The sequence below is a fragment of the Mizuhopecten yessoensis genome, unplaced genomic scaffold (assembly GCF_002113885.1).
Source record: "Mizuhopecten yessoensis strain PY_sf001 unplaced genomic scaffold, ASM211388v2 scaffold6439, whole genome shotgun sequence".
Taxonomy (NCBI): Eukaryota; Metazoa; Mollusca; class Bivalvia; order Pectinida; family Pectinidae; genus Mizuhopecten; species Mizuhopecten yessoensis.
In genome coordinates, this window is record NW_018406550.1 from 100,990 (window position 1) to 127,403 (window position 26,414).

The 26,414-nt window shown below is 34.7% G+C and overlaps 1 protein-coding gene across 12 annotated transcripts in view; it reads right to left on the minus strand.

Annotated features, from left to right (window-relative positions):
• Window positions 1-26,414, minus strand: part of LOC110452131 (protein argonaute-2-like) — a 45,626-nt gene that overhangs the window by 9,386 nt on the left and 9,826 nt on the right. For 6 of the 12 annotated variants that reach the window (XM_021500483.1, XM_021500482.1, XM_021500481.1 and 3 more), the window contains 17 exons: window positions 26,250-26,318; window positions 24,555-24,780; window positions 23,598-23,718; window positions 20,452-20,633; window positions 16,229-16,365; window positions 15,690-15,824; window positions 14,904-14,991; window positions 14,371-14,454; window positions 13,912-13,975; window positions 12,816-12,887; window positions 10,689-10,736; window positions 9,207-9,329; window positions 5,026-5,162; window positions 4,069-4,253; window positions 3,212-3,371; window positions 2,782-2,872; window positions 2,132-2,326 (listed from right to left, as the gene is read on the minus strand). In XM_021500483.1, the coding sequence (XP_021356158.1) occupies window positions 2,132-2,326; window positions 2,782-2,872; window positions 3,212-3,371; window positions 4,069-4,253; window positions 5,026-5,162; window positions 9,207-9,329; window positions 10,689-10,736; window positions 12,816-12,887; window positions 13,912-13,975; window positions 14,371-14,454; window positions 14,904-14,991; window positions 15,690-15,824; window positions 16,229-16,365; window positions 20,452-20,633; window positions 23,598-23,718; window positions 24,555-24,780; window positions 26,250-26,318 (2,117 nt within the window). Of the gene's footprint in view, window positions 1-2,131; window positions 2,327-2,781; window positions 2,873-3,211; window positions 3,372-4,068; window positions 4,254-5,025; window positions 5,163-8,441; window positions 8,565-9,206; window positions 9,330-10,688; window positions 10,737-12,815; window positions 12,888-13,911; window positions 13,976-14,370; window positions 14,455-14,903; window positions 14,992-15,689; window positions 15,825-16,228; window positions 16,366-20,451; window positions 20,634-21,344; window positions 21,527-23,597; window positions 23,719-24,554; window positions 24,781-26,249; window positions 26,319-26,414 lie in introns of all 12 variants that reach the window. The other 6 variants (XM_021500476.1, XM_021500473.1, XM_021500475.1 and 3 more) reach the window with 6 other exon arrangements.

A 26,414-nucleotide genomic window follows, 5' to 3' on the forward strand; every position in this document is an offset into this window, starting at 1 on the left:
CCAACAAAGTATAACAGAGAAAATTTTTCTTTGTTATTTCCACCAATTTTTCTTTGCTTAGTATCAACATACATCAACAGAAGACATGTTTTTCTGCTTACCCTATCGATCATGGTAACAAGAGGCCAAGAGGGCCTGTATTGCTCACCGGAATATTAAAGCAGTCATAGCAAAATATTCTCATTAAATATTATATTGCACCAAAAGTATTTCCCTCGCAAACTTTGTTGGCTCCATCTGTTGAAACTACCAGCCCAAATGTTATTTTTGATTCTATGCTCATTTGATTTTTCTTCAGAAGTTGCTTGACATATTTTCCCGTAACCTTGTAAGTAGGTCAATGTCATTTTCCTTCTCAAATTGATTAGCTCTATTCCAAAAAGCTACTAACCAAATCTTATGAATCCATTCCTTTTAGTTCTTAAGAACAAATCCTTTAAAATGTTGTTGACCTCTGTGACCTCTAAAGTAGGTTCAGGTCGCAAACTTAGGTGAGCTCTACCCCAGGAAGTCACCAGCCAAATATTATAATTTTATGCCTTTCGATTATTCAGAAGTCGTTTGATGTTTTTTTTTACATATTAGACCCATGTGACCTTGAAAGAAAGACAAGGTCATTTTCATTCCCAAACTTTGTTGGGCTCCATCCCACGAAGCAACCAGCCAAATTTGAAGATTCTATACCTTTTATTTCTTCAGAATTAGTTGTTTGAAGCGTTTGACATATTTGACCCATGTGACCTTGAAAGTAGGTCATTTTCATTTTCAACCTTTGTCTGGCTCCATCCTAGGAAGCTATCAGCCATATATAAAGATTCTATACGTTTTAGTTCTTCAGGAGAAGTCGTTTGAAGCATTTGACATATTAGACTGCTGTGACCTTGAAAGTAGGTCATGGTCATTTTTGTTTTCAAACTTTGTCGGGCTCCTACTAACAAAGCTTTCAGCCAAATATCATGACTCTAGGCCTGTCTGTTCTTCAGAAGAAGTTGTTTAAAGGAAAAGTTGACGGACGAATTAGGTCGGATGACGGACACTGCACCATGACCATCGGGCAGGTGAGCTAATAATAATTTGAGGTTTTTGTAACCATTTAATCACAACCTAGTTTGTAGGTCGTCTAAAAGAGGTTCACAAATTATTATCCATGGTTTAAGGGCCTTTGCAGACAGCCAATATCTTTCTCAACTCCATGGGGAGCATACAGCCGTTGCTGCTATTTCGTCGCTCAAAGCTAGCATTCAACAATTTTAGCACTGCCCAACCATGTACTCATTTACAGCTAAGTACACTGGAACAAGGGGAGTAAAGTATCTTGCTCAAAGTGCTGTGCTTCGAACCCGCAACCCTTCTGTCACGACCTGGCATCCTACCACTAGACTACTGTGCAACCGTATTTCTAGTGAGTCATCATCCTCAATTCTCTAGAGATTACGCTCACTTAAGCTCTCTACACCCCTTAAATATGACATGACAAAATTGAAGGCTCAGTCTGCACCAGCTTGTAGATGAGACAAGAAGACTAGTTTGATCCTTTGATATACATCAAAAGAATCTAGCAGTGGCATAACAGTAAAATTGACTGACTTTGAAGTCTGGTGTCGTTCTTCTGTAATCTTCAAAAGACAGGTATCAGCCTATAGCGGTTGGTCAGGTTTATTTACCCAAGACCAAATATCTAGCTGCCTGCCTTCATTTTGCTATGAAATATTCCAGGGGTGCACAGACCATAAGTGAACGTAAGCCCTTGAGTATCGAGGATGGTGATTCTGCTTAAGCCTATTAAACCTGATCTGTATCCCTCAGCTCTCATAATCACCGTCATCGGCAGTCTAAAACACTTGTGACTATTTCCTTTCAATGGATAAAAAAATCAAAAGCCAAAAAGGTGAAATTTTAATATAATTTTGTATGGAGTGTTTTGATACAGAATAGAAAGGTAGTAGTTTTGATATAGAAAGGAAATACTCATCAAATATTTAAACGTTTGCCTCATAGAATATTTCACATCATCGGGATAGAAGTACGCATCTAACGTGTCGCTACGCTTTTAAGATCGACTGGTCCCTTTGTCAAGCTATGACCTGTTGTGACACATTTTTAAAACTTTTAATATTGCCTTAAAGCCTACCTGTGCAAACTGGCCCTCGCTGACTCCGTCTCTGTAGAAGATGATACGTGTGGGTTTGAACCGTGTGGCCTTGTAGAAGTGGATGAGCAGCTCTCGTACCATGGTGGAGAGCTCCTGGATAATCTCCTGACGGTGTTGTTGTACTCTCACAGTGGCAGAGTAGCGACTGGGGTGGGCATCCATACTGCCTACCACCTGTACGGCAGACAAGTATGATGGCATAAGAGATGATGCGATTTTAATTTATGCAGCTTTCTGTTTATCATACGATGATCAATACTGATATTTTTATTGTTTTTTTTTGTGTAAATAGATAATGCAGAGCAATCCACTCGCCGACCTTAGACAACCTTTGGTATCAAAATGAGAACTGCTTATAGTATGCGACACTCCACCATTGTAAGGGGTACTTGGGATGCCAAGCTGTGTCTCAGGATCAATCACTACAAAATGTGTGAATGGCAGGAGAAATAGTATAGGAGATATGCTCCAGACAAAGTAATGGACTGACAGACTCACTGATGATACTATGCCTCTTCTGTGGTACTGTTTGGGGAATAATTATAATATCATACCTTTTACAATTTATTTATTTAAATAAAATTTCGTTATGAACTGAGAAGAACTGTTCTCTATTGTACGATACTCACAGCAGCAATAGAGGGTTTACTGGCATCACCGGCAGGAGGATGAGTCACATCAGCTCCCAGAAATATGACTGGCTCTCGGAATACATTGGGTCTGAAATAACATGACACAAACAATACAAACATCAGATACTAACATGTTTCATTAGATTTGTGGGCGACATTGTAGTTTGATTTGTTATGGACAAACTATTTTGTTTTGCAGTGTTTATCTACTCAACTTATCAATTTTACTACCTACAACATTTCTCTATATTATTTATAGATAAGTATTTTTTAAACTTTTAATCTGGAAGCCTCTGAAATGGTTTCTATTCAATATAATCTACAGTTGGCACTCTTAAATGTTTCTCTTGAAATGGTTTCCGTTGGAAATGAGATCTACAATCAACCACTTGAGAGCCACAGTAAAAGACACTGGTGAGTGACCTACCGGATACTTGGAAGCAGAATATTGTTGATACCCCCAAGTTTAACGTTGATCTTGAGACACAGGTTGGAGAGAGTCTGAGGTGTAGTTTTGTTCACATTCTTAGCCTGCACACATTGGGTAGCAAGTCCAAACAGGATGTCTCCCACTCTCTTCACCTCAGCTGTAAGACAACACAATCTTTTTAAACATTGTAATGCATACTGGGGGACCCACCCTGTTCAGGGTGTCTCAATAAAGTATTTTATTTACAGCTTAATTCGTTCATTTAATGATTCAAATTTACTTCTTCAAACACCCAACAAAAATATGTATCCGGGAAAATTAAGATATTTAAGTCAAAACAACTACAGATCCAAGAGTGATCTTGACTCAAACCAATGAAAGATTTTCATGCATGATGTGGCAACTAGTAATCAAAACCTCATACTGCTGTGTTTGGCAGTAAGGTTCTTATTTGTCCTGTTGACCCGAGATGTCTTGTAATCAGTTGCTGAAATCTCATGTTTACATTCTATACTCCACAATACAGTACAAGGGGAATACCTTTAACGTTATTAAGTTCCTCAAGGTTAAGTATCCTACTGGTTTAAATAATACTACAAACTATGCACCTACAGATGACATCTATTAGACATAAATTACTCTTACAGTTAACGTACAATCAGATCTGAAATACAGCATTACATCAGGCTAAATTCTAATAGACATCAACTTGTACTTGGACTGTTCATTCAGACTCGAGGTCTGTCAGTACCACCACATGATTTACGTTCTTTTACCTGATCCTTAACTGGAACTGTCAACAATCACCTCCTACCAAAAATTAGACGGGAAGTTTGACCACATTGACATCTTACCATAGACAGGCGTTTTGCCAGGCAGGACAACCACAATAAGCTGCAGGCCTTGGTAAGTGTTCTTCAGGTACCTAAACATGGGTTCCACCTGGTCTGGACCCGTGGCGTATTTACAGAAGCAGGGCTGACCAACAATAGGCATGCCCGCATCATTAGAGATCCTTTGTAGCTGCTGTGTGAAGTTCCTGCATGAAATAAAAAAAATCCTAAATTTATGGCTTGTTCTTACAGAATGTCATGCTGACCTTTTCATCATCTACATTGCTGGCAGACATTTCACCTCATAACAGCTTTCAATATCAAAATACGAAATAGGAATTAAGGCATCTCTTAAGTCTGGTCATGCATATCTATATATACTTCACCAACTCCCTATCTAATGAAAATGTCCTGCATGAAACTAGTTTTAACATTATAGCATTGCTGGAGATGACACAAAAGTAGTAATTTTAGGTAGAGATATCACCCAATATTGCCCTGCTAAAAGTCGATTAATCCTCTGCATGGGGCTGCCATTTTTTTCTTATCTGGATGTTTGTATTGGGCACGCAGTTGGAGTGAGCCAAGCTTTCATTGATGAAAGTCAAACACTTCAAAATTCTGATTTATGTAGAAGAAATCATCATGATATATTGACAAGTTTGCCCCCAATTTTTGGGGATCTCAAAATGCAAAATCTTGGTACCGATAGTTGTAAGATATCTAAGAAGTTATTGTGAACCTTCTAAATGTTAACACTGAAATAAATCAAACTGGTTATTATTGCCTTGTACATATGAATATACAATTGCACACAGACACTACTAGCCACACCAACTCGACAGCTCACAGGCACGTCCTGTCAGGTGCACTTCAATATTTTTTAAGCTGAAGTTATCCCAATTCTATAGTACAAGTTACAGACTTCCCCATTTCACAGATAAATGAGATGAACTGTAATAACGACAGGTTTCCTACCTGAGAGCGTCCTCACGGACTGTTCGTTGTGGTGCAAAGCAGGCGATTGCCCAGACACGGATCTCTATGCCAGAGAAGAACTGCTTGCCACGCATGTCCCATACACCCTGGTTGGGTACTGCTTGGGCCTTTGTCTGCTTCACAATAAATGGACAAGTCAGTACGAAAATACATACAAGACCACCACTTCCTATGATTGGTGGTCAACACTGGATACAATGCAGAGTATTTAATGTAATACAGTGATTATTATTAATGTTACATTATTAAAATTTACTGATAATCCTGCCGTTGCAAGTGATATTTTTTAAACATATAAACATTTTACTGATAAACCTGTCTATCAAAAAAAGTAATAATTAACATTTTACAGATAAATCTTCCCATCACCACAGTGATATTTTATACATATAAAAAAAATCAGATAAATTTGTCCATCACAACAGTGATTTTTATACATATAAAAAAAAAAAATCAGATAAATTTGTTCATCACCACAGTGATTTTTATGTACATAAATTTTAAACTTATAATCACAATACACTATTATTTATTTTTCTTATATGTATATGAACATTTTCAAGATAAGCCTGCCTATGACAAATACTTTAGTAGTGTATTAAACTATTTATCTGCCAACATAAGTGATGTTTTCTATGTATACATTAACTATTTTGCCATCACAATACATAATCATTATCGTTTCTTATATGAACCTATGACATTACTTAAGTGATTATTTATACAGCTGTATTTTAGCGTTTATCGCAAAACCTGCCATCGCAAGTGATAATCTTATGCTCATATAGTTATTTCTTCTATTATATCTCAAACTTCACTGGTAATCTAGACAATTTAGCCAATTGAAATGTTTTCTAATTTACCAATATTAATCTATTTTTACGAGTAGATGTATTTTCAAATTACATTTGAATTAAATTTTACCGTCAACATCCATTTTACCAAATTAATAAAAGAAATATTCTAACCTTTCACTGCAAATTTTAATTATCATTGTTTTTGTTTTACAAATCTATGATGCATCAAATAGTTTAACATACATAGCAATTGTTTCAAATATTTTCAAATTCAAGTATTATTATCAAATGAAACAAATCACTGTTTTAGTAATCTAGACAATACTTTTAATTATTCATCATAATTTGTCTCCCCTCTCCACTCACTGGATTGACAATAGCGATGAAGACCTAAGAATGATATGTTGGAGCAAATTATTTTGGGATGAAAAAAATAAAGAAAAAAGCAAAAAACAACAACTTTTCAGATGATTAAAAATAACATGAAAGTCTACTAAAATAAATAACAAACACTTAAAGATAAGGATTACTAAGGTGATTATTTCTATAGGACAAAGCATACATTTAAAACCGAATTTGACGTAATGCACATAAACCCAGGGATCTACAAAATCATATATATATATTTTATTAAATAAATAAATTTTCCCTACTTAAGTACTGTTTGGTAATATAATGATATTCAACATTCATTTATACCTCTTGTTTGTGGTTAGAAATGTTTTCTAATACATTTTTGGCCCTTTTTCTTCAAATTTTATATTTTCAAATAATCAATTTTTCACAAAGTAAAATAAATTCAAGTCATTCAATTTTTCTTTCTTTGTTGTATTGAAACTCTAGTATTTCATCAAATATTTTTAACTCTTCCACTCTCAAATTTAATATTCTATAATTTGCAATAATTTGAAAGATCATATATTTTCTACTAAATGAGAAATTTACTAACATTGGAAATAAATTTATATATAAATTCTATACTACCTTCCACCCTGCAACACTACAAGGACGGCCTTACCCACAGCTGTAGGACCAACCCGTAGTGTCACACACATGAATTTGTTATTAATTAGTTGTTACACACAGAAAGAGTTTGGTACATGGTACATCCAGGATTAATAAATACAAACAGAAAGATTTATAGGTTAGACACTGTACAACACTCTACCTGTACTTCACCCCTGGACTTTTTTCAAATGATTTGAAAATAAAACAGTTTTTCACTCTCAATTCAAAAATAATTTCAAGTGGGGGGTTTTCAAGATAAAGCCAGTTCCTACCGACACAAGCTCACATGACAATGAAATCGGCAAAATCGATGGAATTACTTTTTAATAAAAGATAGGTAAGTATAGAACCAAATGATCTGGATCAAGATTTTTTTTGTCATTCTCCTGCCCATGTTTTCATCAGTGATTAAATGTTTCACATGCAATTGATAACTCTAATACTGGTCGTGTCAACACAATAATCTATTTGAAGTTCCCCCCAAAAAAACCCGAGTTGAAACAAAACTTTTTTTCTTGTGATCAATATCCACACTATAATCTTTCACATGCAAGCATGATTAGCAAATAAAAGAAAACATTTGTCATGCAAGTGAAAAAAAATGGCACTTTGGATAATGATTTGATCCTTTAAACAACTGAGCTACTAACCCTTGCTTCCTCCTCTAAATAATGAAAACTTATCCCATGGATTCCTTTGTAACTCTATGCAATAGTCCACCCTTTATCTGTTTATCTTTATTTTCAGGTAAGCACTCAAAACTGTCATTTTTCAGTCTAATTGACAAAGCCATTTTCATATCTTGGACAAAGCACTCATAATGTACCCCAGACAAAATAAATATCAAATTTTCCCATTTTAGAAAAGATTTTGATGAATGTTACAGAAATATTTCAAAACATTAAAAGAAAATCCTGCTCAACAAAACTTCAAATAATCAATCAAAAATGTGACATATTCATTTCCTTAGCTATGCCAATGACAAGACTTTCCCTGATAATCCGCAGACAGAAATAGCCACAATTCAAGATTTAATCCACACAGCGCAAAGCAAATATATTTGGTCATAACTTTGAAAATCAGCATCCAAAAGTTAACACATTACAGACAGACAGAACAAGAGCAACTCAAGTCAAAATGTAAATCTTTGAAAACATAAAGAGGATAACACAAGGATTTGGTTTGTAGGTCGTCAAAGCATGGGATGGAGGAAGAAACCAAATGAAAAGATAGGTTGATTTGAATGCAGTAAAGACAAAATGAAGTTTTGAAATTCAACATCCCTATATAACTGGGAACAAGCAACAATCCAAGGTGAGAATAGGTTGGAAGCTTTGTAACCAAGGCAGTGGAAATGAGGTGTTCTGATTGGTTGTACCCATGCCATAACTCCTGACAACAGCAGTTGTCTGGCAACAGTAATGACCTTGACAATTTGACGGCATGGCAACACAATAAACTAGAGGCAGCAGCCGACAGAAGTGGCACAGAGATTTGCCAGTGAGATAACACAATGGATGATCATGGCTGCTTCGATGGTCTGATCAATGAGATAGTTACGTGACATATCGGCTTTTCGTTCTATCTTACCCTTCCTCCATATTGTATTTTTGGGGGCATCAGGACTCTGCCCTGAACCTCGGCCATCTGGGTTTGAATGCTGATTCCAAACATTTGCAGATACGGGTCGGCATTGAAATTGGCTTTGCGAACCTGGGGTAACAGATGGGGTTGTACAAGAAAAAAAAAAGTCAAACAATTTGTTTTTTGTTGCTGGAATGCCAGAGCACACACGGGAGGTGACGTGCTGGTGGCCATGCCAACCTGTAATGGCGCCTTTGGGAGGCCCCTGTAATGGGCACCATGCCAAACCTATGGATGTACCGGGGATGGTCAGCAATGCCAATGCTAAAAACTTGTGACATCTACCAAAAAATAACAGCACTGTACATGCTACAATTCCTTTGAGGAGAATAAAATTTTATGAATTTCAACAACAGTTTATTTTATCCGATGTTTATATTTCAAACTGTCACTTATTTTTTGGTCGATAGATTTATGTTAGTTTTATGCATTTAACATTGCTTTCCATTCTGTAGACAAACATGGCCTCAGGAATCCATAAAACCACCATAACAGATTAAGCAAGACAATCATTTCACTTGCACAAGCCAAATTGATCCGAGATTTGAAGACAATATTAATTTCCAGAACACCCCCATATTGTCCAAAGATTAAACTTTATATTTTCCTTAGAGACTGTTGCTATGGTCTATGGATTCCTGCAACCAGAAGAACAATCAGACATGATATTACGTGGCTGTGGAGCAGTGAGAGGAAGGAATTGGCGCATACCCTGCCGCCGTACTCTATCCTTGGAGGTGGCAGCACGCGACCCCTGACCTCCGTCATTTGGTAGTTGACACTAATCCCGAACGTTTGCAGGTAGGGATCTTGGTTGAAATCGGCTTTTTGTACCTAATGGTAGGCAGCGATGGAGCAACATGGTCATCAACAAGGCATATATATATTTGTTATACAAGATGCTACCATGACAACAGTCCCTATCAGTTTACTTTTATCCTTTGGATAAAGGAACTGTTATTTACCATTTACTTAAACTTTTGTGATTTGTTATTCTCCAGATAATAGCATTCAAATGAATCAATTATTGGTTAATAGTGACTTTTGGATTAAAGTTAATGGAAGTTAAGAAAAATAAATCAAGTTAAAATCAAAATTGAAGTTCACACATAACAGTCCAGTTTAAGTAAATTTATTTTCTATTTATAAAATACACTGTGACATGTCATTAGTAGAAAACAATCATAGAAATCAAACATTTTGAAGCATTGAATTGTTTTTGTCCTTGACATACAGCGGTTTTTGCACCCTGGAAAATGTCATGATGAAATTGAGGTTTTTGCACCCTGGAAAATGTCATGATGAAATTGAAAGCTCTGTACACGCAATCTTGTGGATACTAATAGTTGATTAGTTTGATCCTTTAAAGTACATCAAAAGAATTGGATGGCAGCGCAACTGAATATTTCTAGTTTTACAATCATGTGTTGCTCCTCTGTGAAATTCAAAGGACAGTTATCAACTTGATGATATTTGGTTGTTTTTTCTTAAACTTTAAACCAATCTGAATCAAATAGCTTGCTTTCAATTTTTTCATGACATATTCAAGAAATGCAGAAAATGTAAGAGAGCATAAATCATAATTCTGAGAATGAATTGTTTTGTGCGAGACTAATAATTTCCTTTGCTTTAACATGTTGCCATGGTAGTACAAATATATACAATAGGTAATCAATGACTTACCTCTCATGGAAATGACATTTAAAAGAGACTCAAAGTTAGCCACATGTTTGAGTTTTCTTTATAAACCTTTCAGATGAAGACATATCAACAAGTCATTAAAAACTAAGTGTTCGTTGAAATGAACTGCGAGTTGAAAGTTAAGCCTGATTGACAAGTGTTTTATACTAATGGCAATCCGTATAAAACATTTTTTTATATACAAACAGAATGTAATCAGTGAATGTTCATTTCCTAAATAGGATTGATACTGTTTGGTTATGTCTAAATCATAATCTCAATCTTGTGACATGATATAAAGCATGTTTCAACTTGATATAAGTTGAAATACTATTATTATTTTTTTACCTATCAAGTCGTTAACATATCCCCACATAACATAATCCAAAGTTAACAGTTCATCAGTCAGTGTTTTGGAGATTTTGTACTTGTGATCATTATAATTTCTATTATTTCTATACACATATCAGTACGTACCATATAACCCACCTTTGATCATACACAAGTACTTACAAGGTTATTGATCTCCTTTTCTCTGTCGGGGGCAGATCTAGCTGTGGCCTAAAATGACACAAACAGATACATTACCAATACAGTCACTCAAAGCTTTTCCATATTAAGGCTTATAACTAGTAAGAATACTGTACACATTTTGGTATTAATGTATGGAAGCCTTGCAATTACTGTTGCTCCACTTTGATGGAAGTACACATTGGATAGAAGAATTGAAGACTTCAGGACAGTACATCAAAAAGTGATTAATTTCTCTATTACTTTTGAGGAACAAAACAATTTGAATAATACAATTTAAAACTTAAACAAAAAATTTAAACGTTTATTAAATGTCATATTTTCTCTTTAAATCATCAATTGCAAATATTCAATAATACTGCACAAATTTCCATTTTGACAATTCTCACCACCTTTTCAAACTGAAAATCGTTATTCTGCAGTTTTACCATTTATCAGAATTAAATTAAACGAATGACAAGTAAAAGTACAAACTAGCTACTATCAAAATCAAAAATACATTTTAGGATTTAAAACATAATGTAGGTAGCACCAAACTAAAATCACAAATTATGTCAATGGCAGCGACCACACAGGCATACACATGTCCAGGGGTTAACAGCTTCATCAGACCAGCTTTTACAGAGAGACATTGAATAAATCAAATTGTATATCAGTTTACTGTTAAAATATCTTAATTTCAGAACAAATTAGATTGAGCAGTTGGAAAAGCACATTTTAATGCATGAAACTAGCATGCCAAAAAGACCTGTATGAAGAATTATGATCAGATTCACTATATACAATGAATGATGTTCTGAATCACTCTGTTTAAGCAATCGATAAAATAATTATCATGGAAATATCAAGGATTTTTTTAGGTGTGACCTTGAAATATACAACACTTACCAAATCAGCCAGCGGACAAATCTTATCTTAATTGTACACATTTATTTGCCAGAAGGACCTGTACGAGGAAATAATGCAGACAGAAGCACAACAGAAAGCCAAACCAAACAAAGGTCGGAGAAGCATAGGCCAAACACACTTTTACTAATGTCTATAGCATGAAATGATGGAAATAATGCATGATCAAATCCATATACAGAGTTTCCTTTTGTCTCGCAATTTCTAATGCCACTGGTAACATAAAGACAATAAAACAAATATTTCAAAACCAACAAGCAGAAAAGCTTTTTTTTTTTTTAAATATCAGAAACCAGTCAATATTTGTTTGTAATGAATGTAAATAATGTCGGAATATTCTAGCAAAAACTTGTAAATCTAGCCAGACAAAAAACACTTGTAAGACCAAAGTGAAATCTCAAGTAAGTTTCAGCTATATACAGCAACAGCCAAGACAAGGCATAGAAATATGCCTCCACAAAACCATAACATGGAGACATACAAATATGCCTCCAACTATATACACAAACCCAATTCTTCAATATAGGTAAAAACATTCCTTCCACAGAATCTTATTACCTAACCAGTAGTTCCAAAATTTGTAAAATTCATGTTAAATTTTTCTCAATTTTTATTTCTCTGGTAAACCAATGACTACTCTAACAACATTTTCCATTAATATGAAATAACAGAATCCTATTTTAAATAATTCCAAGAAACAAATAAGTCTGCAGAACATATAATATTAGAGTCAATCACTTCAAAATTTCATGACAGAAGATACCATGCAACATTCAGTCCAAACAGAAATACAGAAAATGACACCCAGAAGTAGTTCATGATCAACAGGTAGCTAGGAAAACAGATGGTAGAAACAGTCGAGGGCTGGGGGAAATCATGACCAAACATCCTCAGTAAAAACCTCTATTGCAATGCTTTTTCTCTTTTATGGTACGAGAAAAACAAACTTCCTGGTTTCTGAATTCCTGCTGCTGCTACCAACAACAACAGAAGTGCAAATAAAGAACCGCAGATGTTTGCTTTTGGTGTGGTCTTTAGGTGTATATCACAACAGGAGAAATACACCTAATTACATCTCTGTTTAATATTAGAATTGCTACTTGATAATCGTGATGGAAAACCACCCGAGAGATTTTAGTTTTCCCCTTCAGTGTGTATGCCTCCGAGATCTGCTGTATAGAGATGGCAACTTATTTGAGAAACCTTGATCATTGTAGATGTCTGCATGTCCGTCAGCTTCTTGATACACCTCTGGCCTCCCACTACATTGCACACCTGTAAATACAGAGAAAGGAGGAAATGAGACATAATATATAAACAAGTTAAACAAAGGGACCATTAACCTAGATTCTCTCAGAGTATATATACTTCCCAGAGGAGTGCAGAATGAGGGGCTGTCTCAATAGACATAATCTATAAACAAGTCAAACAAAGGGGCAATCAACCAAGATTCTCACAAAGTATATATAGTTCCCAGAGGAGTGCAAAATGAGGGGCTGTCTCAATAGACATAATCAATCAACCAAGATTCTCACAAAGTATATATAGTTCCCAGAGGAGTGCAGAATGAGGGGTTGTCTCAATAGACATAATATATAAACACGTCAAACAAAGGGGCAATCAATCAAGATTCTCACAAAGTATATATAGTTCCCAGAGAAGTGCAGAATGAGGGGCTGTCAAAGTATATATAGTTCATAGAAACGTGAGTGGAGATTGACAGGCTAATTTCTGATTGTTTATATGTTATGTCAACAAATAAAGGAAATTAACATACAATCAATAGACAAGTAAAGCAGCTAGGAACCATACTGTTATATTTGAAAATACATTGAAAGGGGTAAAATAATGGGCTGCCTCTACATATACACACAATGGTCGGATGAAGGGCCGTCCCCACAATGTGACAAGTAATTACTTAGAAAGGGCAGGACTCTCTGTCAGAGCCGACATCACACGTATACAATACAATACTTTAACATATTATATAGACAACAGTCTGACAAAAACAATCCTCCTCCAAATAGTAACCTGTGTTACCTAGAATGGTGCTGGATCTTAATACAGTGATGGATACTTGAGTATGATACTGGATTTACATGTGGGTGTCACAAGGTTAAGTCAGGGAAGAGGTCACATTTCAGCAATAAGGATGTATTACTACTATTATATGGGGAAATAGACAGGAGATGCTATATCACTTATAGGTCTATCATCATCGCTATGCCTAGTGAAGCTTAAGGTCTGTAAATAGAGTATATTTTACTGTTGTTAACTTGCCGCTGGTAGCTTAACGTACCTCCAGTGGTAGATAGGTATGCTTCTGTTCTTGTCCTACTTGTAAACATGGTAAATGAGGGTACCTGTAAAAACCGAACACAAAAATCAGAAATTGTTTCTCAAAACTGAAGTCTGATCTTGTACAGGACAGAATTCAAGACTTCATTTTACAGATCAGTAACATAAAGTAAAATAAATTTACATTTTTTGTCTACTTTGAAAATTGTTTCCATTCATTTAATAGTTTAATGTCCTTCTGACTCTACCTAAACGTAAGTTATGAAAGTAACGAAAATGAAATGATTGTAACTTACTACATCTTCAGTCGTTCTATAATGCTTCAATTCTTATTTATGGATGTGAGGAAATGTTTCGATAATCAAGTCAACAGAACTAATACATTAGGATACTTTCAGCTTTGGCCTAAATTCTACAGGCTACCTGGTCCATCCCGATACCTAACTACTTCAGCACTTACATAAGTTTCATCTTGTATCTTTCCAGGAAGTATCTGGCGACTGTACATTCCACTGTCTGACCAGAGTCTAACTGTAGAGGGAATCTGGCAACAAATATTGGCATCCAATTCAGCAAAGGATCAAACCATAATAAATGTTAACTACAAGGTTTAAAGAACATGTGAACAGTGCTGCATTCTTGTCAGCCAGTGACTGTAATATAAACAAGCTGATGAACACCCACACCTGGGCTCACTATTTATGGATATGACATTTTGCACAATACTCTATAAAATATATTTAAATTCTGCAAGAGGAATTTTTGCTAAAACTAAACTTTTTATTAAAGTACACCTTCATCCAAATAGCTTTGTTTTAAGTTAACTTTACATGAATGGCTTAACAATCGTAAATGAATCGGGAAATATCACTGTGAAAGTGAGTGTCTAAATATAAGTGTCCTGAAAATAAGTATCTGAATTACGAAACGTTGCAATAACAATGGTAACAATGTATGACTATAGTACAGCTGGAGTGATCCTATTTTACTTACGACTGAGTTTGTGCTGGCCTTCGCGTGACATTACACACTCTGTATTTTCTCTTCATTGTCCCACAGTGAGTAATTTCTACTTTAAGGCCTGTAAAACAACAATAGGATTTACACAGAGAAACATAGATATAAACAAGTAGTGAAGTACACCTGTATTTTATTTATTTTTTATTTTAACTAGACAAAAAGTTGAAAAGTTTCCACTAATTTGAAAACTGGTAAGGATAATGACAGGAGCATCTATACAATGTTTAATAAAAGTTGATCTGGTGGAATTAAGAAATGATAAAAAACATCTGAACCAATCAGAGGAAAAGTGGCCACAATCCCAAAATAACAGTATATATACCTGTTCAGGACAATGGGATTCAAATCTAGTTTTGTTACTATTGGCATAACGAAAATTGAGGAAATGTCAGATGTCTCAGCCAATCAGAGGCCAAAGAAACCATTTTAAATTTCAAATCCATTCAATTTAATTTATCAAAAGGTTGGTGATGCCCATTTTCTTATCAGAACTGGAGAAGTTAAAAATGTTCTTGTGCTATTTCCCAAAGTGGGCCTTACCCCTCTCCCATGTGTGGAGTGCCACACCCTTATTTATACAGCACCAAATTCTTTTGGCTCAGAGATAATCAATGCAAAACCCATTGATATAATAGCTGACCAGAAAGGGCCTCTAAAGGTAATAACCTGGTACCGTGATACCTTAATGAAAGATCTTGCCCACTCAACCGAACATCATAATATCAATTTCATATTCTGTAATTAATATGCAGTGTTTACCTTTAATTTCCTTTGTGAACTTGACCCTTTGCGAGTCAGTCAGAGGTCGTTTCTGTTCACTGATGTCTTTGATATCCAAAACCTCACATAGGAACTCTATCACCGGCTGAGCTTTATAGAACGCTGTGGCAGACACTGGAATAACAATCAGTTCCCTCAGTTAATTGCCATAGGGAAATTTACTTATAATCATGGAGTATAAACAATTTCAGGAGATTTTGTTCCAAGCAGAAATACAATCTTAGAGTGTTGTACAGTTACAGTAAATTATCAGGTGAATTTCATAAGCAAGAAAAAGTAGAAGTGTGATATCTAGCAGGCAGAAATACTATGTACATTACTGATATAGAAATTTAATATCTTTCATATATTTGAAGTTCCCTGTGAAATCTGTTAACAACTATTCAATATGCATAATCATGCATACTTAATTGACGTCAGTTATTGTATGTACCTCCAATTATAATTAGTTGCTGGAAAAAGTTCATTTTCAGACAAGATTGGTACCAAAAAAAATGGTAGTTTAGACTTAAAATTACCATCAATGTTGAGCATCATTTTCCAGTGGGATGGGCGAACACTTTGATGAAAACCAAACCACACCTCCCTGCCTCCTCCTAGGGGATGGTCATACCCCTCTGGTGGGGAGAAAAACGATCGACCCACAGGTGTGTAGCTAGCAAAACATAAACCACACCCACATAAGACTGACTGGTCAGTGATAAATCTTTGGGATTGCTCTGTGAAATCACAGAGACTTAAGTGTTTTTTCATGACCCTGGCACACTTATAAATTCTTCAAATTATTTCATAAATGAAAATATTTCAAAAACCTACAACTGAACATGGTATTGCAAGATTTCCAATCCAAGGATCAGTTTGAAGATTATTGCTCCTTTTTATACTAAAATGTGCAAAACGACCTTAATCTATGGTTTTCAGACCTTAAAACAATTCCAAGTAAGAACTATTGGTACAGAAAAGGAATATAGGTTTTAGTTTGACTGGTCCATGGCACTTCAGTGATTCTGAATTTAGCTTTGACCTGGAATGAAGCTAACACTTCAGTCAAACTTCACCAGCTGTCATGATATATAGTTACTTGAATTGTATATTTATTGCCAAGACAGAAATAAATTCTATCCAATCATTTTTAAAGTCTTATATCCATGCAGAGAAACTAAATAGATCTGCTACATCTTAAAGCCCATGAGATACTTTGTAGTTCCTATAACACCATATTGCATCTGCATTTTTTGTTCATAGTGCTCAACAAGAAAATTGTGATAACACATTTAAAATATTAGCAGAAACCCAGATTTAACTTTTTCTATACCATATTTCCTAGTCTTTTTAGAATAAATTCCGGAAGTTACAAAACACATTGTTTCATTGATGCCACATGGGGTTACGGATCAGACAGCGGTTTTTGCAGATGCTGTATGGTGTCAGAGGTACTGAAAAAGTTATTATACCAGAAAATGTTTGTAAGACATGAAAGCCACTGCTCCCATGCAAATCAGTGTCATTTTTTTACACATTTATATAGCAATGAAAAAGTAAAGTTAAGGTAATTCAACTAGTTACAACTGAAACTTTGGATTTTGTATTGATTCTCTTAATTCTCCACATAATATTCTGAACATAATTTGGATGGCTAAATAAAACATCATGGAAAAAACATAAAGACATAACTATATTTATATTTCCCTGGAACATTAGGGTTACAATCTTATATTTGTCCTACCACCGGTGTTAGTATGTGTGATTACACAAGTATACATAGACTTGCATTAAAAATTAACATATTGATCAGCATTTAGTGTATCCTGTTTCCTGTCTTCAGTACACAATTGTACAAACTTTCCTCTCTTACTAACAAGTACATTTGTTTTAGTGCTACAAATAGATAATAATACATTATGTTTTGACTTTAAAACATTTCTGTCACAATTAAATTGCATTTCACAGGTGATTGTTTCATTATCGTATTAAAGGAGAATTTAGTGAATTGAGTACCTGTGAAAATTTATCAGTTAATACAACAAAAGTTTATATTGTGATTTTTTTCTTGTTCAGGATACTGCTATAGATAAAGCTGTTACAGGGAGGTTTCATAATATAGTTTTAGTATTTCACCAATAGAAAGCACAAAAATATAAGAGTACTACAGAATTAGTTGTGTACAGGAAAGATTAGGACAGGGTACATGTAAATAACATTAACAAACATTTATACATGTATATGAAAAGTTAAGAAATAATGTCTATTTCAAAGGATTTTACTTCCTTACGGCCTGAATAGGCCAACACTCAACTTTTAATTGCTATTGCCAATGTCGACTATTTCTAGCAAGCCCTCCTCAATGACTACGAATATTTCTACCATGTGAAGCTATGATTAAAAGCCATATCACCCTTCAGGCAAATACGTATACAACAACAGCAGCATTGTTGCCTTGTATTTATCATAAATAGAAGCTTTTGAAATCTTTCTGTTGCGCTGGCACACCATTTAACTTTATACTGTGGACACCATAGAAAACATGTGGACTCTGGGCAATGTATCCCCCTTTAAACCTGACCAACACCATGTTCCTTCAATCAAGGAATTATGTATCCCTATTTTTACTATTATAAGCCCTATCTACCTGTTCAACTTACAAAGTCATAACGTTAGTGCTACAGAGGAACTGAATGCCTTATTTCCCCTTAGTTTAGTGAGACGACAACGTAACAACAAGTAATGGTATGAAAATGAAATTATGATACAGAGGTGAAAGGTCATACCTCCTTGCATGGGAGAAGTAGCATCAATCAGTCAAGGCACTTCACAATATCAATACACATTTTCTTCCAATATGACAGACCTTTCAACTCTTGCATTTAACATAACACTGTACAACATGCATGCATACCAATATTACACTTATAAAAGAAAGGGTTCTCAAAATCAAATACTTTGTGGAGTTGCTAGCTTTTTTTGTGAAAAATGAAATGGTTATCATTTGTGAGTTACTTCAACTTGTTTAAGATGTAGAAGATGTATTAGTTGGTGTAAACATATTTTTACACACACACAAATATACAAAGAAACTGTAGTTCTCATATTTAGCTAATATATAATTTAAAAGAAACAACACATTTTTAAAACCTTTCTGTGTTCTAAAAAATAGTGCTTCCCATATTTGGCTAAAAAAAATAAAAAAAAAGAAACTTCACATTTTTAAAACCTTTTTGTGTTCTAAAAAATAACCTTTTTCAAAACTGTTACTACTTCACAGGACTATGCATGGTTTGGGCCTGTTTTGGCCCCCAAATGCATCAAAATTCAAAACCTTTAAATGAACTTTGAAATTAATGTTTCTCTTATTTCGAATACTTCCCAAATATTATTATGAAAATATTTATTTTATATTTCTAATTATTGTTGCCATGGTAACAAGTTCAAATTTGTATAAATTAGAAAAAATTGAACATTCAGTGAATATTGTGATATTTTGCATAGTTTTTCTCCTAAAAATTATAGAGCGCATGCTTGAACAAACTTAATATCAAAGGATAATGTGAAGGCACCTGTAATACATCTTAAGGAGAAATATAAAGTTTGTTCAAGAGTGTGCTCTATGGTAGATAAGAGAAAAACTAGGTGAAAACCTGTCAAAATTGACTGAAAAATCAAATTTCAATTATTTATGCAAATATGACCTGGTTACCATGGCAGCCAAAATTGAAAACACAAATGAATGTTTACATAATAGTACTGGGAAAGTATTCAAAATTAAAGAAACATTCGTTTGAAAGTTCTATTGCAGATTTTTAATTTTGATGGATTTGGGGGCCAAAAAAGGCCCAAACCATAGATAGTCCTTTAAAATGTAACTTTACCACTGGCATTAAAGCAATCTTCACAAATGATGATCATACATGTATGATGATAGCCTGAGGATGTATGAAACATGATGAAAGTTAAAAGAGCTCTTCTGTTTCAACCAACTTTCATAGCAGAATATCTCCAACCATACTGCTAGATCATGGAAGAATTTTGAAGCCAAATAAATCTTTCCAGAGATTAAGACAGATTAATACAAAATGTGGGATGAAAGAAAAAACAAAAAACAACAAGCAATGAACAATGAAAAAATGAAGAGATGCAAGAGTAGTGAAAGTAAACCATGCCTGCAGTAAAAAGGACCACTGATCATGCCAAGCACAAGGGTAAAATTTCATGTATTCAATTTTCCTTTAAAGTCCATTGTTGATGGTAGAGTGAAGGAGAGAGGGTTGATGTGTTTATAGTGCAGGAAGAAGGAATACATTGATATCTGTGCAGTCAGATGAGTGAAAGAGAATGTTAGCCATGAAATACTTCAACAGCAAAAACTTAATCTAGAAACCAACTGGGATGAAATCCAAGGGGAGATAACTACAATACACAATCCCAATAAAACATACAATCTACATATTTAACGAATTTTTTAACATCCAATCTGACAAAATTCTGATGTTACATTTTGCTTTCCAAATTTCATTTCAGAAAAAAAATCATCAAAATACTGAAAAACTTGAGCAAACACTGTGTGGCCTAACAGCTTTGTCTTTGTTCTCAGGATCGAACACTTCCAATATCACAATTAGCATGTACAAAGTTATAATGGCCTGAAAGTCTGAACATGCTGAAATGTGATTTTTTTTTTTTCACTTTTTGTGTCTTGTGTGGCCTGAAATGTTTAATCCATGTTTCAGGGTCAGTCTATACTCACGTCATGCTGGGAAGATGACGTAATATGACGTCTAGGGCCTGGGTTGCGTCAGTGGGAACCTGGTGTATACGCCCCGCTAACGACTCTTCAAGAGCAAACAAGCTCACTTGTGCCTGCCATTTGATGACTACGTTAAATTCTCTATCTTTGCCCTCGCCCGGTAATGTTACTTGCAACTCGACCTGTTAACAATAGACAAAACCGGCCACTCCATGTTAGTACTAAACTATGATACGCCACACCTAGACACATGGCCTGGCCCTTCTTAGGAGCAGGTCTTGGATGACACCCTAGGAATTGTCTCCTAAGGCGTGAATCCCTGTGACAGGGGGCATGCGAGGCCCAGACACTGACCAGGTCAAGGGCCTCCTCAGTGTTAATACTAGGTAAGTACACGCTACATACATGTCATCCTGACCCATGGTTCTTTGTCCATCATATACATCTTTGTTTTGCAAGTTTGCAACAACCAAATCCTTGATTAATTTCACAATAACAATCATGCAATTCATACCAAACTAAAAAATATTGCAATCACACTGTTATTGGGTAGGTGACTTGATAAGTTTTGATTTAAAAGATAAATAAATGACATAAATCTGTTGGTCCTCTTAAGTTTTAAACTCCATGGAATGTTTTTTTTAAATTGATAAATTGACTACATGATGGACAAATACAAACATGCGACAACATGAAAAGATGTTAAAAGTCTCTAGGTTACTAAATAACAACACACAATACACAATGTTAATGCTAGACAGCTCCGAGGCAAGACAAGACACTGTCAGAGGGTATGTATGCACATGAAATGGTCAGGCAGACACATACGACAGGCTGGCAGCAAGGCTAGACCGATCCCTGCTCAACTGACCGCCACGTTGAGGAATACTTACGTCATGCTGGGTAGGTGCCTCATTACAACATCTAGAGCCTGAATCGCCTCAAATGGCATTTGCCGCGATCGTCCTTCAAGAGCCTCCTCCAGCGTATAGAGACTGACTTGTGCGACCCACTTTATAGCAACTTTGAAAACCCTATCTTTGCCCTCGCCGGGCAGAGTTACTTCTAACTCCACCTGTCAATGCAATCAGCATAATTGTCTCAACAAGAGGACTTACAAGTTATGTTTTTAAGCCTTCCACCTCACTTTCAGTACCAACCACAAAAAGGCTATTAATAAGCACTCAAAAATCTGAGTATTCATGATATTTACAATAACTTCCACCCTTATAGAGAATTTGATTTCTTATTCATGATATTTACACTAACTTCCATCCATAATAGAGAATTTGTTTTCTTTACTTTCCCCCCCTCAAAAAATTATCAAAGTCATACACTAAATTTACAATATCAATTATAAATAACTATCGGAATAGCACAACAGGGTTTTGAAAGGGTATACAGTAAAATATATTATATAACAGCAGCAGCCTATAGTTACTGGAAATTCATGCACAGGCAGTGTATCTAGATAGCTAGTCGTGTGACCCTGTTTTACTGTGGAAGAGATTGTTTGGATTTTATCTCAGGACTATTCTTATCCAAAATAAAAACTGCCAAAGACTAACAATAAGAGTCATGTGATCACGTTTAAATATTTTCACAAAGAGGAGCGGTAGTTGATCACGTTTCATAACATTTCTGTTTATACATAAAACATTTGTGATGGTAATCGAGATAAAAGACTGGATGGTGGGACAGTATTTCTACAGGGGGGTGAATGTGTAACATCAATATATCAATATCTTTTTAGTTCTTTAAAATATCTTGGTGCACTTAATATTTCAACAACATCAAAGCAAATCAGAGTGCTGAAAAGCAAATCAATGCAATGTCAGTATATTTTACAACCATCACTGATTGTTAGATTTGAATTAACTAAATTCAGAAACTGTTAGAAATAATTTGCATCACAACTTACACTCGCTGAAGTTTATAACTACAATCCTATAGTAAATGGTATTTTCATATTTAAGTATTACAATTATGACTCGAAAGATGGATTCATAATGATTTGTTTTACTGTAACCACCGAATCAAGACATAGATTGCTTATGCATAAAATGACTGGAACAAAAACATAATCTACAAATGTATGTTTGTTTTGTTATTTCTAACTCACGAGCAACAGAATTTTTTACTAAAATGTGGAAGTACAAGTTTGCCGACCATTCGAGTCAATAACAGAGATATCTTTGCTTTGATCTTACTTCTATAAAACAAACATAAGCTCTATGATATGGATTTATGTATATTTCTCAATGAGTACAAAAACACGATGCACCTACATAGATCGAGTTAGGATAGATTTAAATACACCGGATCCACTAAACATTGCTAAGTATATATTGGAGGAGTACACGAATGACAATATACCATTCTACCATATAACGACATATTATACCATTCTATGGGAGACTGACATAAGTTGAAAATATACCCTTCTTTGGAAGACCAACAAATTATGTCTATGATAATACAATTCTGTAGCAGACTGATAAATTATGTTTGTGATTATTTAAAACAGCAATTTATTTTTTTCCTTTTTCCAGTAGACTTTAAAAATCTTATATCTTATTAGAAAAATGTATCCATCATAACAATCATGTTGTGAAATCAATTTTGACCTTTTGCACTCCATGTCTGTATAATGGAACGAGTTAAATGTGAGGTTATATTAATAACAGTGTAACACAATAACAAATATGATTCTTGAACAAATTATATGTTAACACTAAAAGCTGAGAAAAAGCCAAACTGCCCTCAGCTTAAAGCATACAAAAATTCATAACTATTATTTGCATAAATGCTGAAAAAAACATTGAATTAAAGTGAATATCTCTCCGCAAGTTTCTTTCAATAATCAAAATCTGAATAAGACTTTATTAAATAACATTTTGCATTAAAAACTATCAATAAAAGTCTTCAATTAATAGTTTCTGGACTGGCCTTTTTGACCTTGTGATCTTGATATTTACAATCATCAGACTTTGTTGTTGTAAGCAAATAAATATTCAAATTAAAAGTATATTCCCTATATGTCTTTGCCTACATTTTGTATATATGACTCTATTAAAGATGACTTTTAACCTGCATGTGCTAGGAAACCTTGACCCAAACAAGCTTTATTTATGAATTTCTTTCACCTTTTCCCTGCCAATCGGAAGTGGCTCACGGCTGTAAAGATTCTTTCTGCCGTCAAATACTGGCTTTTGTCCTTGGAAGATTTTCTGGCTGTATGAGTTGACCATAGTCTCAATAATTTCCCTGCAAACAAGATATTATATATCTGGATTCATGCAACAAGAACTATGCCAATTCAGGAAATATGGTTCATGTCCAACAGGAAACTTTCAGATCATATATCCATTAGCCCTTTTAAGAAATAATATCTAGCTCAGTGTTAGTTTTTCTCTTAATAGTGGATACCCAATGTAAATTTGGCTTTGAATTAACAGCAATAAAAATTCCCTATTTACAGTGTGAATAGACTTCCAAAAATATGGTTATAGCTGTAATGGTCTAACAGGCCAGTCGGCTGGCAAATAAACTCTATAAGGAATTTCTATTAGTGATTTAAAAGAAATTAATTTAACAAACAACTCATGTGTTCATAAATATTTAAGTTCTAATGGCCACTTGTAAAAGTTGTATAAAACATCTCAAAGTTTAGGAAAGAGTTGTATATAAAATGATTAGTCTATAAGTCATCCAGATTACAGTCGACATATTTCACTTTATTTCCATTTTTTTCTTCTCAAAACATTTTTAATGGATTAAGTAATTATTACCTTGGATAAATCTCAATAATCTAGGTACTTCTGGGCATGTATTCATGAAACCATTCTCATGCTCAAGCATGGATTCTGTGCTCAAGCCACTTTTCTTGTAACCCACCTAAATCGTGTCAACCATCAAAAAGTCAAATTCAAATATTGAAAACAGTATTCGGCTTTTAATTTCTTCAATTTTTGTCCAAAACTTTAACAAAATAAGACTTTTAAAATAATTTATAACTGTAACAAGAAATGAGACTTGAGCATGAGAATGGTTTCATGAATACGGGCCAAGGTGATATTTGTACCTGGACCTTTGTATCCTACCTGTTGACCCTGCGTGGACACTTGTCAGGGGTGATAGAGATGTCGTAGTGGTGAATGAAGCCCTTTGGGATGCGGACCTGGAAGTGATTAGCTTTGAGCAGGATGGGTTTGCCGTCTGTGCCATGGTTAGGTCGCGCGGGACAGACAAAGTCAGCGAGACGTGGGAGCGGTGGTGTCCCGTCGGGTGGTGTCCCAGTTACTGGTGGAACTAGAGGGACAACTGGATCTGTTGAGATTAAGTTAACAATAATGTTACCATTGCTATCTGTCATTTAAAGTCGTTGGTGGATTGTCGAGAGGAAACAGCGATGCAACAGGATATATGCGACATTAAGGTAAAGATTACCATCAAGTTTAAAAACAATTCTGTAATTACTTATAAAATAATGATACAGATAAATAAATCATGTGATGCATGTTACAGAACTTTATTCATTTGACAAGGGCAGTATTTCTATAATTTGTCTGACTTAAATGGTACAAATCTCATTCATGATCTTATTGTGCATTTATCAGTAATGAGAAGTTATGGAAATTGACCACTTTAACCTAGACCTTTGACCTTGTCCATGCATCAAAGTGAAATTGCACAACTAGGATTCAAGGGGAACCAGTGTGATAGAGATCTGTCAAGCACTTTATGACAAATAATTTAGAATTTTTGGATTTGAAATCCAAGATGGGCATGTTGGGTGCCTTCAGCATTGTGTTTTAGTTAGATAGCACTATAAAGTTGGCATCAGATCCACGCTATCACAAGGAGGCAAGCACACCAACATACCCTGTCTCTTGCACTTCACACATGGATGCACCTCCTTAAATGATCTTAGCTATTAATAGGATGCTATTTTTTTTTAAACCAAACCAAGATGGCCATTTGGTGGTCTAATTGTTCTTTGTATGCACAAACAAAAGGGATGTGGCACAACAATTGCAAGAACCCAAGGAGGTCCAATGTACAAAATTTGAAAATGAAATATCCAGTGCTTATTTGGAAATTGCTATAACAAGAAATTTGTTTACAGATGGATTAAAGGTGAATTCAAAATCCCACACCCATTGATAATGGGCTTAAAAATGTGTTTTAGGAAAGCATGATATTAAACACGAGACATCAAGTGGAATACACCATAATGTTATTTCAGTATAATGAATTTATACATTTAGTGTTAAGTTAAATTACATAATGATTATTAGTCTACTTCTAACATCAGTTTCTATTGTACATTTCTTAAAATGGCAGATTATAATAAATATAAATGTGTTTTTGGTTATTCAATTTGCTACAAATTTGAAAATGTCTAAATTTTTCAAATCAGTTAATTTATCACTGGATAATATTTTCAGAGACCAGGTATTATTTATATGTATATAGATGTACTACCTTTTTGTCCAAACACCAAAGAATATTTCAAAAATCTGTTTGATTCAGATATATAAAACTAGAAAATATCTAAGACATGAATGACCATGTGAAATTACTTTCAGTGTTTGAAGTTTGACAGGACGGGATGGGACAGATATGGGCAACACTATATGCTCCTAATTTTTATGTCGGAGGTATAATAAAGAGCTATTAAAGAATCCTTTGTTTTATTCAAATTTTTACATCATCAAATTAAAATTGCAGAGACCTATCTTCAATGTCAAAATATCCAATAAAGCAAAATGTCTTATTCAACATTGATTACTAACTGTCCCCAAATCCTGCCTCTGGCTGCAATGGCTGGAGCGGAGTGTAGGGTGGAAACATTGGAGTCTGACCTGTCAAGGAGAAAGAAACTATGTAAAGAGAAGGCATAATATATTCTACAAATATCAGACCCTTCGGATGTAATATCCTGTTAGCTTTGTACAGTG